This window comes from Poecilia formosa, unplaced genomic scaffold, assembly GCF_000485575.1.
Source record: "Poecilia formosa unplaced genomic scaffold, Poecilia_formosa-5.1.2 Scaffold90, whole genome shotgun sequence".
Classification (NCBI taxonomy): Eukaryota; Metazoa; Chordata; class Actinopteri; order Cyprinodontiformes; family Poeciliidae; genus Poecilia; species Poecilia formosa.
This window is the reverse complement of record NW_006800029.1, coordinates 36,285-54,585: the sequence shown is the minus strand read 5'-3', so window position 1 is coordinate 54,585 and position 18,301 is coordinate 36,285. Positions and strand designations below refer to the sequence as shown.

General features: G+C 40.9%; 2 protein-coding genes across 2 annotated transcripts in view; one reads left to right on the top strand and one right to left on the bottom strand.

Moving 5' to 3' along the window:
* Window positions 1-7,081, top strand: part of LOC103141827 (poly(rC)-binding protein 4-like) — a 49,952-nt gene extending 42,871 nt beyond the window's left edge. The window contains exons 11-14 of the mRNA XM_007557611.2: window positions 566-641; window positions 1,102-1,151; window positions 5,211-5,380; window positions 6,132-7,081. Of these exons, the coding sequence (XP_007557673.1) occupies window positions 566-641; window positions 1,102-1,151; window positions 5,211-5,380; window positions 6,132-6,477 (642 nt within the window). The 3' untranslated portion in view covers window positions 6,478-7,081. The remainder of the gene's footprint in view (window positions 1-565; window positions 642-1,101; window positions 1,152-5,210; window positions 5,381-6,131) is intronic.
* Window positions 7,082-9,565: 2,484 nt separating this feature from the next.
* The window catches only part of LOC103141888 (dedicator of cytokinesis protein 3-like), a gene marked incomplete at its 5' end in the record, with an annotated part of 43,121 nt that continues 34,385 nt past the window's right edge, over window positions 9,566-18,301 (bottom strand). The window contains 12 exons of the mRNA XM_016674112.1: window positions 9,566-12,317; window positions 12,905-12,987; window positions 13,173-13,295; window positions 13,392-13,482; window positions 13,610-13,725; window positions 14,320-14,401; window positions 14,537-14,672; window positions 15,268-15,389; window positions 16,192-16,308; window positions 16,403-16,486; window positions 16,593-16,772; window positions 16,856-16,942. Of these exons, the coding sequence (XP_016529598.1) occupies window positions 11,703-12,317; window positions 12,905-12,987; window positions 13,173-13,295; window positions 13,392-13,482; window positions 13,610-13,725; window positions 14,320-14,401; window positions 14,537-14,672; window positions 15,268-15,389; window positions 16,192-16,308; window positions 16,403-16,486; window positions 16,593-16,772; window positions 16,856-16,942 (1,836 nt within the window). The remainder of the gene's footprint in view (window positions 12,318-12,904; window positions 12,988-13,172; window positions 13,296-13,391; window positions 13,483-13,609; window positions 13,726-14,319; window positions 14,402-14,536; window positions 14,673-15,267; window positions 15,390-16,191; window positions 16,309-16,402; window positions 16,487-16,592; window positions 16,773-16,855; window positions 16,943-18,301) is intronic.

Here is an 18,301-nt window from a genome sequence, read left to right as displayed (position 1 = left end):
ATCTCACACTACGCTGCATTGTCTTGCAACATAATATCTATTCTTCTAATAATAATCTGAGCACTAGAGGCCACCTCTATATATTTAATTTCTAGATGGTCAGTTGCTGTTTAAATATGGAACGTGAAAAAGCACAGCTGACCATTGAATTCCACACTCCTCATCCTAATGCATGAACACTATTCAGATTCGAAAGCGACACCTATAGATTAAAAGACGTGACAGGACTTGATGTTCCACAAATTGTCCATTTCGTCACATTTAGACCTGAATTGTTTTCAGTACACTGGCAAACGTGGGAGGACGGGAAAGAATGTGACAGCTGCTTCATACGCAGTGTGTTATATAATCTCTGCAGCAGTAGGAATAATTGTTGCTTCTCCCTTTTGAATCTGTAGCTAATTAGATCATGTAATTCGTGTTTTAGAGGAACAATGAAAACATACTTTTAGCCAAGGAATCTTACTGTGAGAGCAGCGTAATGGCCCGTGTCTAAATTTTATACAACTTGATGAGTTTGTGGTTCACGTGTCTCTGGTACAAGTTCTTCTTCTTTGTTTTCCAGCTGGCCAAGCTGCACCAGCTGTCCATGCAGCAAGGCTTGAGTCCCATTGCCCAGCCTGCCTCGACAATCATGCCTGGTATGTGTTATTAGTCAGGACTTCTCTTGATTGTACTCTGTTGCTCTGACACGCCCCCCACTGTAACCATATGTGGCTTTTTTAACCTGCCCACAGTTATGGGAGGTAAAGGTCGGCTGTTATTAGCCGAGCTGATTTGGAGCTTTGTCAGTTCGCCGGGAGGAGACAAGGCTTCGTAGCTCTCTTGAACCTGACAGCCTGACTGAGAAAGTATTATGTGTAATGATATGTTCTGCAGTGTCAAAGAACTGGGAGGGTGGGGGAAGGTGCCATGTTAAACATGGAACCATTGAAATGTAAATGGCTGTATCTGCAAGTTTACCACTGATAAAGTTTTTTTTTTGCAGCACATCAGGGGTGGATTGTTCAGCTTTACAAACTGATGGAGCTCAATTTTTATGTAAAACCTCTGATATGTTGGTTTTATTCTCTGAATGCTTCTATTTTCTCTCTCTCTCAGGTTTGGACTCAAACTCTCAAACATCTCAGGAGCTTCTTATTCCCAATGATGTAAGAAAAATCCACTTATTTTTTTTTTTGTGTGTGTTTTTTAAGTGTCGGTATTTCTACATCCAGTCCTCATCTCACATTCACACAGCTCTGCAGCAGGTGATGAGATGCAGCCACGAAGATGCTGCAGTGTGACTTCAAAAGAGATAAAAGCAATGTGGGCAACTCGCTAATTATCCCCTCATTATCCTAACCTCGGACTACGCCAAGGTTAAAAGGATTTTTGAGCAGATATGGATCCGTTTTTGCATTATTGTGCGGTCTGCACTCGCAGTGTCTTAGACTCGCTCCCATGAGTGATCAGTGAAATCCTCTCATGTTTCCTGACCTACTTAGAAGCTGTCTGCTGTCAAAACAGCCAATAAGAAAACAGAAAGAGAAAGATCCGTTCCCTCTTCACTTGCTCAGCCTCCGCTCGGGTTTGATGAGCAGACTCTCTGATCTCAGAGCAAAAATCACAATGAAATAATCAGTCCGGCGTCAGGCGTGGCTGCTTCGATGTCAGTTCTGCTGTTACACGGCTGCATCCTCCAAACAATAAGAGAAGTAAATACTGCAATGGAGTCTATGAATATTTATCACTCATATCCTCAGAACAGCAAATGAAACGCTGCAGAGTATGTTAAACAATATGGTCCGTGTTTACAGTGTCTTGCAGAAGTATTTCAAGCCACTGAGCTTTTTTTTTTTTTTTTTTTCCACATTTTAACACATTAAGCTCAATAGTCAATGTATTCTATTGAGATTTTATCTGGTTGACCAACACAAAGTAGTGGATAATTGTGAAGAGAACCGGAAAAGATTCACGGCTTTCATTATTTATTTTTTTTACAAACAAATATCAAATATTTTGTGTATTTCATTCAGCATGCTGGAATCAGATATTAATCTTTTGGGGAATATCTCTACCAGCTAGTTTTGCCCATTTTTCTTCCTTGGAAAATTGCTCTGCTTCAGTCAGATTGCATGGAGAGTGGCTGTGAACATCGATTCTCTGGATTTGGATCTAACATATGAATAAGCTTTGATTTAAGTTATCCCATTGTAGCGCTGACTGTACGTTTGGTGTTGTCCTGCTGGAAGGCAAACCTCCACTCCAGTCTCAAATATTTTCTAAACTCCAAACATTTTTTTCTTAAAAGATTGTCTTACTGTTTTCCCCATCCATCCTCCCACCAACTGTGACACTTCCTTGTCTTTCATGAAGAAAAGCCTCCCCTGAACTTGATGCTGCCTCTGTCTTGTTTGGGGGTTTTGAGTAGATAGTGAGGGGGGGGATTTGTTTACTGCAGGTATTCCAAAAAAAATAAATAAATAAGAAAAAGGAAGAAGAAAAAAGCATTCGTCTGACCAGAGAACGGTTCACTCTTTCACTTTTGGCTTGTAGCAAACTAAGATGAAGACAGCTTTCTTTAAACCATGAGGTTCTTCTTGCCACTCTTCCATAAATCCAATCTGTCTAATCTGTCTTCTGGACAGATTCTCCCACCTGAGTTGTGGCCTTGTACATCTCCTCCAGAGTGACTGATTAAGACTCTTCTTGCACAGCCTGTCAGTCTGTCCAAGATAGATACCTATCTAGATAGATATCTATTTATTGCTAGGTTTGCAGTCGTGCTGCCCTCCTTCCATTTTCAGATGCTGGACTGAGCAATGAAGTTTAAAAATTGAACATTGGTTTATATCCGTACCCTGTTTTAAACTTCTCTAGAACATTATTCATGATTTGTCAGCATTGATCCCTTTTGCTTACTAATCTTTTCCTTCATGGAACACTCGGACTCTTTTTACTAAACATTTGACTTCTGTAGGTATCTCTACTGGATTTTATTTACGGGTACCATATTAGGGGCCTGAGTATGTGTGCAGCTTTGTTTTGCCCTGTTGAATAAAGTCCCGTTGAAGGTTGTGAGAAAAAGAAAATGTTAAAAATTTTCAGCGTATCAATAGTTTTGCATGGACCTGTGCTTACACTATTGTGTGGGTTTTATGGCATTATTTAGCAGGAGCAATGACAAATCAGCAACAGACATAATTTATCCTAAAGACAGAAAAAATAAAAATAAAAATAGAGCCATTGTTTTCATTTTCTGGATAGTGTGTAGGATATAGCTAGATGCCTTAATCATTTCTAAATAACCAGCAGGTTCCCCAGTTACTGCCTCCCATCCCCAAAGAAACCCCCACATACCGAACAACACAATGTACCAGAGGACCGAGGGAGTCCAGCGCGGTACGTGACAGGGACAGCTGTGAGCTCCAGCCATTGTTCCAGAAGAGAGGACTTACAGCCGTGACTGAGCCTCCTCGGCCCGCCGTAAAACCCCCGCTCCCCCATCCTCCTTAGAGCTGCACAAACCCACTCTGTGATCGCACACTGAAGCCCTAAAGGAGGCTTACATGTGTGCACACACACACACACACACACACACACGCACACAGAGGCTCACAGATGCTCTCAGAAACTGCTTACACCCAGTCAGCATTGTGCTGCTGTGCCTCTGCGAAAGAGGGGAGATTTAGCAGGAAGAAAAATGGTTACACCCTTCGCCACCTCATCCCTCTTCCTGTGTCCTTTTTAAATGAATGTCTCAGCAGGAACTCATCGATATATAGGCCGCAAGAAGACCAGAGGCACCGTGCGGCGTCGCTTTTAACGAATGCAATCATCCGTGAAATCACACCTGCGTATATTTAGATTTTCTTTTTCTCAGGTTGTTCATACAGAAATGATAACAGTATGAGGTCATGAGCGCCGAAGCAGGCGAGCTGATGACAGCTGTATGCTATTGATAGCCGGTGGAGATTGTTGCTCTCAGTTAGGAAGAGGCTTTATCAGCTATATGTGGTCTGTGGCGACCATTGTCTGTAGTGTTGCTCTTTGGGCTGGCTGCTCTCTGTTCACCCCTCACCCCACCTGATGAGCCAATAATACCCAGGCAAAGTCGCTCTGACGGATTTTGGACCGCGGCGTTTCCTTGTCAGGAAAGAAATGAGAAACGCAGACGGAAGAAATCCAGAGTTTGTGTGTTACACGTCAAGACAAAGTCAGTGGTCAATAAACATCAGCAGCTGTTGCACTTGCCACACACTCATCCTACAAGCATTCCATCACTGTTTGCCTCACTTGCTGTATATTTGGCTACGTAAACTCTGCTGCTTGGGCACCTGACACCTGCACTTGGGTTCATATGTAGCCGCTAACTCCGCTCCCGCTAAATATCCATTGTCACTAAACAGCCTGGGGTCCAGGTGCTTTAGCAGCAGAACAAAAGCAGAACAAAAGTAATAATGTTTTTTGGTACGCAAGAGGAGGCCTGGTCGTTGTCTCTTCTGCTTCCAGCAGAGAGAACGCTCAGGCCGACGGGAACAGGAACGTATGTTGTGCATTCGAGCTATTTTCCCATTATGTTTTTCCATTAGTGCAGAGATGCATCTAGCTAGCGTTTGTTTGGGAAGTGATTTGTTTGGGAAGCCGTCACCACTCTGAGGAATCAATAACCTTTTAGCTACTCAGATTAATGAGAGGCAAATGTGCCTCATCCCGTCTCCTTTACCGTTATTACGCAGCAGCAATTAAGCCAGACCCCGGCAGGGTAGAAAAGTGCATTTGACATTCATGATGGATGACCAAACAACTAAAGAGCAGCAACATAACTGCAATATTTGAATTTGTCAGCGTCAGGTCAGCGAAACAGCAGTCCGGGTTTCTCATGTCTCGCTGTTTTTGTTACAACAGTAACTTAGAGCATGTTTCGGTCAGAACGTTTTGTTGCTGAAGTAATTTATCTATTTATGATTTGAATTTTTGCCCAACTTTTTGGCTATTTTGGTTTTTAAGATATTTGAAGATAAACACAGTCCAAAAGGATAGAGCATCCAATCCATTATATTTTAGTCAGGAAAATAGCCATCTAAAAAATTTATTGAGTAAAAAACGTATTTGATAAAAAAAAGAAGAAGAAGAAGAAGAAGCAGAAACAATCTATAACCGTGTTGATTTCTGAAATGTAAGACTATTATTAACCCTGCACACTGTTTGACCTTTAACCTCTGCAGCTGATTGGCTCAATCATCGGCCGTCAGGGAACCAAGATCAACGAGATCCGGCAGGTGTCGGGAGCTCAGATTAAAATTGGCAGCCAGCTGGATGGAACAAGCGATCGCCATGTCACCATCACAGGAACACCAGTCAGCATCAACCTGGCCCAGTACCTCATTACCTCCTGGTAAGACCCAGTGACACGCAAGTGTCATCTAATGAGTTGCCGCAGGAGGAGCACACTGGCTCGAGAGGGTCAGAAGTCATAAGTATTAATGAGGTGCCGCATTCTGCTGCTCGTGATGTCGCAAAAGGCAATGAAGAAAACCTGAATTAGGTTGTGGTGACATTTTTTTTATAATGTGGTATTGTATTTTAGAACATAGTTTCAAATCGCACTCAATCCTTGCAAACAGGATTTGTTTATTTAAGGAAAGTGAATAAAATGAGAAAAAATTACAAATGACAACTTTTTTTTTCTCATGGTGAGACATCAAATCAGACTAAATGTTTCAGGTGAGTTTTTTAAATGTAATCCTGTTTGCTTTATGCCAGAATAATGGACAAACTACCTGCTTAAGGAATGTTTTGATCTTTCTCATCACATTCACAAGGCCACATACATTTTCCAGCTTTTTGCGTGACAAATACTGTAAACATTATTAACTACACTGAGTACAAATATGACATAACTTAGCTTTTATAACTGACTTTGCTCTGACAAAACCTTTGCTCATTTTTCTGGTTTAACTTTATTTTTGTTAACAAAAACTGAGACAAAGCAGAATGCTATCTACTGCTAAGATACTGACTGAACATACCACCCATGCTGGAACCATAAAACACCTCTGCTCTGCCTTTAATTGCAGAATAGCAATGCAGTTCAATCCAGTAATCCATTTTCCTGTCTTCATGTCTCTTTATTCTTACCGTCTCAGTTTAGAGACAGCCAAATCCACGGCCCAAGCAGCCACCATGGCCTCTCCGGTGGACCTCAACATGGCCTTCACCCAGCCCACCTCCCCCACCGCCTCTTCCGCACCCACTCTGGCCGCCGTCGGCACGCTGACCCCTGCTCACATGTTGGGCACCCCGTATGGTGCCGTGCCGCTCTCTGGCCTCCTGGGGATGAAATCGGTCCCCTTTCTGACTCTGTCTGGCCCCGCCCCCACTGTGGCCGCCACCGCGGCGCCCTCTCACACCACCCTTGCCGCCTACACCGCCAAGATCTCCTCAGCAAACTGCATCAAAAAGCCAGAGAGACAGAAGTTTGCTCCCTACTGACGAGAGTCTGCTGAAAGACAGCTGCAACGCTCCTCTACAGAAGAAACGCCTGATGTAGCCATATCCACCTGAGGAGATGCTCCGGATTTGAACTCCACGATGCAGCAACGGAGACCATTGGAGGATGCCGTTAAAGGTTAATTTACAGTTATAATTTGTCATATTCCCGTGAATCTATGGACTGGTTTCATCATCGCCTCATTAGTGTTATTGATCATTTTGGGGAAAAGAAGGAAAAAAAAAAACTCACCACAAGGACATGTGTTTAAAAGGTTTACATGTGTACCACAAGTAAAAAACAAAATAAAAAATAGCAAAGTATTTATCCTTCAATAAATTTGTAAATTGTAATCAGAATCGAATCTCTGTCTACTGTTTGATGCTTTTATACAATGTCTGTTTGCCTCCAGAAGTTTTTAAACAATTTGTAAATGTCCCAGGGTGTCTTTTTTTTTTCTTTTTTTTTTAAATAATTTCTGCTCTGGTACTGTACTTTACTTCAGTGTTATGTCTGTTTTTGTTGGATTTCACTTTGAACGTAAAACTTGGTTAATCTTTATTTATTAGTATTGTTTCATTTATTAAAAGTCGTTTTTTTCTGATACGTCAGGTACATCTGTTTCCAAATTCATTCGAGCAGCCGATCCTGTTTCAGAATAAATGCAGTAGATTATATTTTATTAAATAGAGGATGCAAGATCAGATTCAGGGTTGCTCAGTTTGTTGTTTTTGTTGACAAACACATGAGAGGGGCTTTTCATCATGGTGCTCTCAAGCCCCTAACGACTGCAGAATAAACACCAAAACAGAAAATATCTCAGCCGCCATGACATTAATGTAAGAATGCTCAGAATCCTCTTTTATGTGCAACTTGCTCTTCAGGTCCCTCAGGACAAAATATAGTCAGAGTCCAAGGCAGAGAAGTTTTCAAGCAAAACAAAAAAAAAGCACAATCCAAAAGAGAGAAATGAGGGGTGGAGGAAGTGAACATTGTTGCTGTACACATGTAGTATCTGCATGTGCTACAGCAACATAATCCTCAGGAGAAGGAGCTGGCTGCCTTTTATCCAAACTCTCCTTTCTTCTTTTTCTTCTTGTGCCTGCATCATAAATGTATGAAACACTGAGGTTGCAATCCCTGCTTGACCAAAAAAAAAAAAAAAACGCACATCTTGGAAGATAACAAGTCAAACTGACGGTGTGTCAACTATGTTGGACAAAAAGAGCTAAAACACTACATCATAATTCAAAGAAATTAAGTTTACATTGATAGATGTTAAGGTTTTTTCAGAAAACAGATACTGCATACAGTATCTATACTGCATACAATAAGGAGATACACGAACTCAGTGAAAGAGAACTTCTTCTACAAGATTTTCCTTTCTGAAATTGTGTGTTGTTTGGTTTCTTTTGTTGTGTTTTCCTACTATTTTTAGGTTTTTCTGTTGTTTATTGGGCCCACATTAAATCAATGATCCAAAAATTGGAACAGGGCGGCACAAATGCAAATCTAGCAAGACATTGGCTGTCCACTTGAATTGACAGGTAAGGAGAGAATTAATCAGAGAAGCAGCCGAGGGGCTCTTGGCAACTCTGGACGAGCTACAGCAAGTCACGACTCAGGTGGGAGAATTTGTTGACATAACTGTCAGTCAAATGCTGACTTTTGTTGGAGACGTACAAAAATAAAGACATTGTTGAAAGAATGATTTTTTTCTCAGAAGCCAGAGGACACAAGCAATGTGGAAGAAGGTGCATGGGTCAGACGTGACCAAAATCTATTCTGTTATTCATCTAAAACTGACTGATGCAAGGTTTATAATTTCTTTACAAATAAAAAGCCCCTTTTTTCCCTAAAATCCTTGAGTAAAATTGAGTGCATTGCCTTCAGACGTTGTCTCATTAATCAGCATTAATGGAAGATGGTTGGAGCTAAGTCCAGAGAAATCTAGTAAGAAATCCTGTTACAGGCTTTAAAAAAAGTTTTCAGATTGGAACGAAGGTCAGAGAGGGACAGCAATACTAAGCACAGAGCTAGACAGATCCAATTAAATTATTTTAATCAAATATATTTAAAAAAAAAAAAAAAACACACTTTTCAGATAAAAAAATTTTTTGGAGGATGTTGAAAACAATTTGTAATTTTCATTCTACTTCCCAATTATGCTTTACATTATATTGGCATATTTAGAACACAAATCAATTATATTGAAGTTATGTTTTAGTGTATAAAAACTGTCATAAATTCAAGGGGTTTGAATACTTTTCTAAGGCTCTACATTCATCGTCTCATTGGTCACACTGCACATTTACATCATGAAGATCTATAATTGTGATGCTAACAGAAGTTTGTCAGATGAATACTGTGGGGTGTGTTTTCTTTATCAGAACGTCTAAAACTTTGACATTTCACAAGAAGCACTAGCTATGTTTTAATTGTAACAGTGTTTCTGTAGCTCACATATTTTAATGTAAAACAAAAGAAAAAAATCTGATGGAAAAGCAGTGTGGTGTAAAATTGGGCAACAAAGCACCTGCAGCAGTCCAAAAAAACAAAAACAAACAAACAAAACAAAAAAAATGTGATTTCAGTTGTTTTAGATTATGTAAATTTGCTCTAAAATTGGCTCTTCCCCCTTTGCGGCTCAGTCACAAAAATTATTTATTTCTGCCACAGCAGTTATGCCTGGAAAAGGGCTGAAGAAAGCTAAGATTTTGATATTAGTCACACACATGTCTAAATTTTTATCTGGTAGAAAAATTGTGTATTATGTGTGAGCAAAAAATATGCTGAAAACCATACCTGTTAAAAATCTTAATTTTCTAAATAAAATTTGTATCATTTACCAGACCCGGATGAGACCTAAGGGACCTTTTTACCTAAAATAACTTCGCCTTTCAGTATTCCTGTGTGTTTACCGACTGTGAAATAACAGTTTAAATACAGAATAAAAAGCGGATGTCAAATCCGGGCTTGGCCGGCAGGATGGTACCAGCCAACCGACAAGCAGCGCCCTCTGCTGGCCACACACTGCGCCCTCCAAGCACAGCACAGAAGAAAAAAAAAAAGAGTGTCGGAAAGCAGGGAGAGCTGATAAAAGATTGTCTTTAATGTTTGGCATTGTTAATGAATTCCATACCACAGCAGTTATGGGAGTAGGAAAACCACTTTTACAACCAAACACTTTTTGATCATGCTAACACCATATGTACAGGAAAGCACATTGAAAAGTGTATAAAGTATTTATATGAGAAGTATGGTGGAGACAGGCCACAGTCTAATGAATTTGTCCTTTCCCAAACACCGATTATAGATATTTATTAATTACATTGATCTCTTGAGTACATGTATATACACAAAACAACAATAAATCTTTTTTTTTTTGTTTTTTTTTAGGGCTTCTGCGATAAATCTCAAAAAAATATTTCACAATACTGCCGTATGTACAATAACAGAATGTACATTGAAAAATCCTATTTGAGTATCACTTCAGTCACCTTCATTTAACTAGTAACCTGAAATCCATACAAACGACAGCAGCCTATCTGATACCTTCTGTCAGTTCCTGTGATATGCACACACAACTGATGATCTCACATACAAAAATAGATCTTGTCTAGTTCAGCTGACAACTTGATGTACACAAACACAAAGCATCCACCTGCAAAAATCAGCCAGGAAAACAAGGAATTAGTAAAATATTAGCTATATCCTTCCAACCAACAAAAGGACGAAAAACAGCGCAGTTTCTCCTACTTCACAAAAATAAAGCAAAAAAAAAAAAAAAAAAAAAAGGAGCATTGCTCTCCACCTTGTTGATCTTGAGCCTTCTCCCTCATCAGAGTCAAACAGCAGAAGGTGAATGAGAAAGAGCTTCAGGCAGGTCAGAAGTATCAGCACAACAAAACAGACAGCAATCTGAAACCAAAGCAGAACAAAACCATAGAAAAACATCACTAGGTCGATATCTGCTTGTGTATTTTCTCCTTCAGCGAGAGGACAGAGTGAAAAAAAAAAGGCTGCCGCTAAACGGTGAGAGGTCAGACTGCATTAGAGTGCACTTAAGGCAGGTAGGCGATTCCAACACCATCAGGAGAGACCCGATGGTGCCACAGCAGCTGTGCGGGTTCAAACCTCACCGCTGACCTGACGGCAAAAAGAAGGAAAGAAGGAAAAACGTGGAGAGGGAAGTTAGTGACTGGAGTCCAGGAGAGACGAGTGTCGGGGGGCATGGGGGAGAAGAGGAGTCTTCCTCCTGTATTCGCCATGAACATGAAAGCCGACAGGCGCGAGGCGAGTTTGCCTCTGTCCTCCGTTTTCCCAGCAGTCCCTCGTTCATCTCTAGATATCTTTGCCACGCACATAGGACTAACGAACTAACGAAGACTTAAGATAAGAACTGGACTCGAAGCACTTGAACAGAAAACTGGGATTTGCAGCTTGTGCGGTTTACAAGAAGAACATCTCATCTGAATACATTCACGTAGTTGTCCATACACGTGGTACGGATGGGAGATCGGTAGCTCATGTCCAAACAGAGAGCCGCAGGCTCGGTTTCAATGAGCTGAGATTTATGGGAGTCCAGTAGCAACACACGTAGCGGCGCGCCATCTGATATGATTCACTATTAAGGAGCACTTAACAGTGTTGTCTGAAAAAACAAAAGCAATGTGTTTAAGCCTTCGAAAACACTACAATGTAGCAAATTTATCAAAATAATTATTCGTATATATGAAGCGTTTAAACAAGAGAAGTCGATCCACTGTGAGTAATAGTTTGTTTGCTGTGAAAACAGACATGAAAAGCAAAATTAAGGTCGCTCAGAGCTAATACTGCACCGTGTTGGTTGCGATGTTCCACAAAAACCGTTGAATCATATAATTGTCAAATGAAAAAACATGCTCACAGACGAATTGTACAGCTGTGTACAATCAATATCAATTTTTGAACAGAGTACTTTTTGTGTTATTGTTCTGCAGATTCTTCTTTGAATCCCGCCTAGGAGGCCCTGTGGAGCGGCGAAGGTAGTTTGTGCCTCGGGCTGCAGCTCGGTGGAGTTTCACTCCTTCTCATCCCTTCATGTGCACTGGCGATAAAATACACGGTGATGGGGGATCGACCCGGAACACACACATGCTTCACACGAGACGCTCTGGTACTGCTTGTCATGGCTCAGTGCAGATGAAGAGATAAAGACAAGATCGCTCTGATTGGAGCCTCCCCCTCATTGGTTCTCCTCGTGCTCCTCGCTGATGCACTGCTCCCAAGGATGTTTTCCTGGGTCCTCCCTGTGGCCGTGGGGGGAGTGGAAGATCCTGCGGGGCAGGGGGATGGGCTGAGGCGTCAGCTCCTCCTCGGGGATGCAGCCCTCTCTCAGGTAGGGTTTGGGCGGCACGGCTGGAGGCTGAGGCCTGCGGTAGGGGATGTGATGGGGAACGTGAGGGGGAACGTGGTGGTGCTGGGAGGGGCCGTGGGAGTGGCTCTCAAGCCCAGGGTGGGAGTGCGGGTGACTGTGCGGGTGTGGGTGGCCGTGTGGGTGTGAAGCCGGGTTGCGGTAATGGAAAGGTCGAACGGGGTCAATGGAGTCAATTTCTGTGCCACCGTAGTGGATGTGCAGGTAGGGAGAAGGCATGTACTCATCAGGGGGGGACCACAGATGGCTGGGAAGCGGTTCCAAGGCATCGTTCCTGATGGGACCAGGATCGGGATACTGGCCGCCGAAGTTGCTCTCGCTGAGAGACGAAACGCCGCTGCTGGCGCTGCCTGACAGTGTGGAGTTACTTCCACCTAAAGCTGACTGAGGGCTAGTGGGGGAGCCGGGGATAGGGTGGAGAGGAGACTGGGGAGACAAAAAGGCAGCAGCTGTCAGGAGTGAGGTTCTGCTCAGCAAAAATTATTAGCAGTTTATGACTTCGAGACTTTTCCAGAGACAAATCTATAAATTTTTCCTTCTCTGCATTTTGCATTAGACATTCTTCTTTCAATCAAATAAGTCGAAGGGCCAGACAAACACACTATGGAGCAGGTGAAATGTAAAAATAGAAAAAATTTATGAGAAAGAGTGTGAAAAAAAACCTGAAAATATATATCTTTGAATAAAAATTACAATTTAAAACATAAACTAATGTCAAATAAAACAATAAAAAATCTCTAAAACAAATTCTTTAATTTTTAAACATTTCTTACTTTCTTTTCTGGGTATTTATATCAGATGTTCCCCAAGTAGGAAACATCTGATATAAAAGAGACTCCCACAGAACTTGTTGAAGAGATTAGAAGATAATTCAAGTATCAGCGGTGTTAATGCAGGAACACGTCTGAATTATGACTCCAGCCTCCAAGGACCGTCTACTGCAATAATGTTCAACCACCAGCGTGTCCTATTTACTGGATGTATTTAAATTCCGAAGCAAAAGTCGCCGGTACCTTTCGGAGAGATCGAACTGGCAAAGCCGGAGGAGGATCCGTGCTTTGGTGGTGAAATGCATCACAGTGCATCATGAAATGTCCTGGAAATAAAAACAGATATGGATTTAGGAAGAATTGGCGTCGATGTGAAGAAAAGCATCCTTTTTATGAGGATTTCTAAAGTCAATGAGTTCTGTATTTGCGGCAATCGTAGCAGACGGAATATTCAATCACAACTGAAGATGAGATGTTAAAAACTAAATTCTGAGATGCAGTGAGACGCTACCTGATGGGAAGGATCTGGGAGGAACAGGGGGCATGATCACTCCTCCGGTAGAAGCCGGGACGTAGTTCATCTGCTCCCGGTTCTCTCCATCCAGACTCCAGTTGCTGGAAGCATTGGAAAACACTGGAGGAAGAACCAGATCAAGGCCTCACGTGAGAGAAAAAACACACGCCACCAACAACTCAGCTATGGTGTAAGATTTCACTTTGTTTGACTTACCTTTCTCTGGGAGATTCATGTGAGGATCAGCACAAGGCTTACAGGGGCTAACTTGCTGAAGTAAGGCACGCTGCATGTGGTTATTCTGCTGCTGAGGTGAGAAATTAAAAGAGAGAAAAAAAATAATTTCCCCCTTTTTTTCATCAGATAGTGAGGAGAATCTCACAGGAAGTGTTGTAACGCATTGCATTGTTCAGGGTAGCGTCGATCGTCCATACCTGTCCGTTCTCTGCCACGTTGTAATACATGGAGTTGTTGGCCCTCTCACGGTGAGACGGCAGAAGCATCATCACTTCTCGGTTGTGTTTGGACTTATCGGGCAGAGACGGAGAGCCTACACAGAATTTTTATTATTTTTTTTTTAAAGTGTTAACTAACATCTCTCTACTAAAACAGAAAGCACAATTATCCTGTTGTTCCACAGTATTAATGAGTTATAAACATATGGATTAAATCTATTTTGTATATTTAAAAGCAGTGGGCATTTTTTAATGTGATCAATATGCCTCACTGTGCAATAGGAACATGCAAAAAGTTAGACAGCTTTGATGTAATGAAAGACTTTTCTACTGATTAATGAAGGTACAGATAATTTTCAACATGTGATTTTAATGAAATTGAAATTTTTTAATTGATATTCCTACAGCAATTATTAGTAGAGAGGTACATGTCTCATCAGAAACAAAATTCTTGGTTGAATGAAATTAATTTATCTATGTCTAACATCAAACAGATCTGTTTTTTTTTAACGAAATCTGCTCTATCCAGGGTGTGTGTGTGCATGTGTGTGTGTGCGTGTTAAACTGACTCATTCAAGATCCTACTCATGCCACAAACGTCACCAATTTAAAGAAATATTAGAAGTTTGGTAAACAGATCTGTGAGTGAATAATTTTCTCGCATGACCTTCTGGATTTATGCCTCTCACCTCTGGCACTTGATGGAGCGGAGTTTATAATCTGGGAGGAGTTGGAGCGGATTGAACTCAAACTAGAAGACGACGGGCTCGGCTGGAAAAGAAAAGTTAGGTTCTAAAAATTAAAAAGACTGTCCTGTACAATGAGAAAACAACAGACAGTTTATGAGACAGATGAGAAAATATGAGTACTTCCACACATAATCTCAATAAGATTAATTAGTCTTACCTGCATGTGCATGGCCTCTTCTGGGTGCTCCCCCATCAGGCCGTCGGTCATGATGACCAGGTTTCCTGCCTCGCTCGACGTGTGAGAGGACAGGGAGGACGACGAGTGTCGGATGGAGCCTTGCAAATTCAGAGGGCTGCAGGACCAACATGTTGTTTCAGATCATAAAAGTGAAATTTACTGTAAATGTTGCTTTTCTTCGGAGGTCCCCAACATCCTAAGCTTCATTGAATTCATTGATTTATAAAAGCCTGAAAAATTTAGGTACAAAAACTATTAATCCCAGACTCACAATTAGATCAATGTTAATTTGGCCTCCTTTGGAAGGTTGAATTATTTGTGGTAATGAAATCTTATATTTTGTTGAATCTTAGCCTTAATAGGCAGGTATTTACAAACAATAACCAAGACTAAAAACTATTTGGCTATTATTCCCTGATGAGGCTCCAACTTGGTATTTTTTTTCTACATTACAAATTTTGCTAATACTTGCCTTTGGCGTGTATTAACAATCATTTATAGTTGAACCAATCCCTTCAACATGTAACCGAGTTGAAGTGGCAAAATACTTGTAAACGTTCTTTCTTCTCGGATCAATTCTTAGATTAATAGCTTAGAAAATGGGTAAATAGAAACAATTTCAAAAAGCCCGACCATGCCTGTAAGTGTCGATCCCGGATTAAAATTAGCGGTGCGGCACAAATTAAAGGATGAACGTTTGGGTGACTGACCTGTGTCTGTGCATCAGCCGGACGCTCTCAGGGCTCATGTGGTTGTGCGAGGAGAGGATGCCTCTGGGAGAATTGACCCCTGGGCAGCCTGCAGGGCCGAATCGATCCATGCCGGGCACACACTGCTGGGAGCCAATCACATACTACTCTGAATATTTACACTGCTCACACAAGCAATGAGCGCAAACATGCCGGATCGAGGGAGAAGCATAAGATTTATATGAAAAGATGTCCGTACCACACTGAACACAGAACGTTCACAGAGTGCAAGTCCTCTTTTACATTCTCTCATGCTTCAACCACAAACTTCAATGCCTTGAAGTGTTTTGATCTATATACAAAAGCGCGTGGCAGAAAACTAAAAGTGCACAACAAATCACCCTCACACTGAAACATGGTGGTGGCAGCATCATGATGTGTTAATGTTTTACTTCAGCAGGAATAGGGGAAGTTAGCAAGAGTTGATGGGAAAATGAAAAGAACTAAGTACATGACATCCCGAAAAAAACAGAATGTTTGAATGGCCCAGTCAAAGTTCGAACCCATATAAAAACCTGACAACTACAATTGTTCTCCATCTATTTTAACTGAGCGTACCCTATTTTGCAAGACAAACAATTTGATCTCTTGCTGTGCAAAGCTTGTAGAAATATGCCTCAAAATATTTGGAGCTTCACACGTAGAGAAAGATAGTATTATTATATAGATAGTATTTACTCAAGAAGGCTGAAAACATACAAATACCACACTTTTCATATTTTCTTAGTAAAAAATTTTGAGAGCCAAAAATGTTTACATTTTTAATAAATACATTAAAGTTTGTGGTTGTAACAAAACAAAATGTAGAAAAGTTTAAAAGTCTTTTTTTTTTTTTTTTACAAAGTATGTTAAGAACACATTTAAAAAAGAAAAATGAAAACTCACATGGTGTAAACCTGTCCTCATCATGTGGAACTGGTCCACAAGCTTTTTGTGCAGAGGACGCATTTCTGGATGCACCAGTTTCTCATGAACAGCCAGCCCCACTCCAAGAATATGCACCTGACGTCAGAAAAGAAAAAAAAAAACAAAAAACAAGCTGTTTCTATTTCCAAAGCATTCTAAAATCTACTAAAGTATTTAAATTGAGTCTGACCAGCTCCTGCATGAGATCCTTCAGATGCGTGATTCGCTCTGTGTCCTCAGGGTGACTGCTGATGTAGTCTTTATCGAAGAAGGCCTTTTGCAGAGAATCAAACAAAAGATAAAGATTTCTCTCAGCAACAGCTCTCAGCACTCATCACTTTCACACTGGCTTCCCGTTCATCTCTGCCCTGCAGCTCTACCTCCTGATATCTGGCGATGCCGCCGTTCACAGCAGCATCTATGACGCCGTTGAGACACATGCTGAGCGGGTTGATGTTGCCGTGATGCTGCCTGTGTTGGTACTGGCTGATCAAAGTCCGCAGCTCCTGGGTCTTGTTCTCCACAACGTAAATGGCGTTCTCGAGTGGGCTCACCTCCACCTGAAAACACAGATAAAGCCGACGTTAAAGCTGCCGACGCGTCCGATGCGAAGCGATGCGTTGCACGTTTGATATGAGCCCACCAGTTCTCTCCTCTCCACCTCTGCCCAGCGGGCGATCCCAGGGAGAGGACGAGCCAGAATCAGGGTTGTTCTCTCGATCCACAGACTCTGTTGAAGATGCAGATGAAAAGCCGCGGTTATTCTAACGGCGTTGTCTAATATTAGTTAAACCCAGTGGGCATCTGACTGTGTTTTGTAGATAAAAAAAAAAAAAAAAAACCTGGCAGGCAGAAACACAGTTGTAGACTGGTGACCTACATGCTCAACACTTTGTGCGGTTTGATTTTAAATCTGGGTTACTGTGTCACGCAAAACTACAATATTATGCATAAGCAAGTCTCTGAAGTGCCCCAGGCTGTTTATTTTTTTTTTACTTTTTAGCTGTAGTAAACACTATTTACGGTTTTGAAAGAACCAATACGTCTTCAATAATTCAGGGAAAGCAGTTAGATCTTTCAGTTTTCAGATTCTGCCTACAAATGTTAGATAGTAGTTGCGATTGTGTTCGAGAGGATTCTAGCTTTATTTTACACATTAAATGTTTCCACAGATGTTTGTGAAATCCGATAATGCCACTCGTCATCTCTGAACCAAAATCAGTGTCCACAGTCTGTCCGATCACTATAAAGGTGTAAATGTTCCTATAAAAACTCAGTTCTGGGAAAAACGTCAGAAATGTCAGCTAACACTAAAAGAAAAACTTTCAAACATACTGAGGTAAAATATACACATATATGGTTTACATTTCATGAACGTCTGATGATGTTTTGTGTTTAAGCAAGGAAAACCAAAATACCTGATAACTGAACTAAAATGATCTTTGACTACAATTCTTTGCTTTGTGATACAGCTTGACAAACCACTTCTCATTGGCTTTCAGTTCTAGTCTTTCATTTTACAAGCAACCCGATTCATTTATTTGATAATGTAATAACTTCATTTTAAACTAGGTTTTGCTAGATGAAGTATTGTTGTTTCATTGAAGTTTTAATTGAACATTTACATATCCGGCACCCTTTACAGCACTGTTGTGAATCATGGTTCCAAGCCAACTGATTGTACAGTTATATAATTATACAATATATAGAGGAATGTGGTGAAATGACTGGATTGTAAAGGCAACAATTGGATTGGCTAGGTTATATGTTGGATTATGACTGCATATTAATTGTGCCTGTTTGTCTTGTAATGTTAAATGATGTTTGGTGTGAATTGACACTGTTTAAGTAAACTGAATACAATTAGATCCCACAGAAATTAGGTTTGTCCTGAATAATCAAAATAATTTTGCATTTGAACTCTGTTTTAATAAAGACGTCTTTATTTTTTAAATACTGAATGGAAAAACATCCAGCACAGTTCATCTCCAAAACTGTATATCTTAAATGCTTGTTAATATAGTGGCTTAACTGGAAAAAAACCAGACAAAACCCCTGGTTTATTTTAAGTAAAAATAAAAAATAAAAA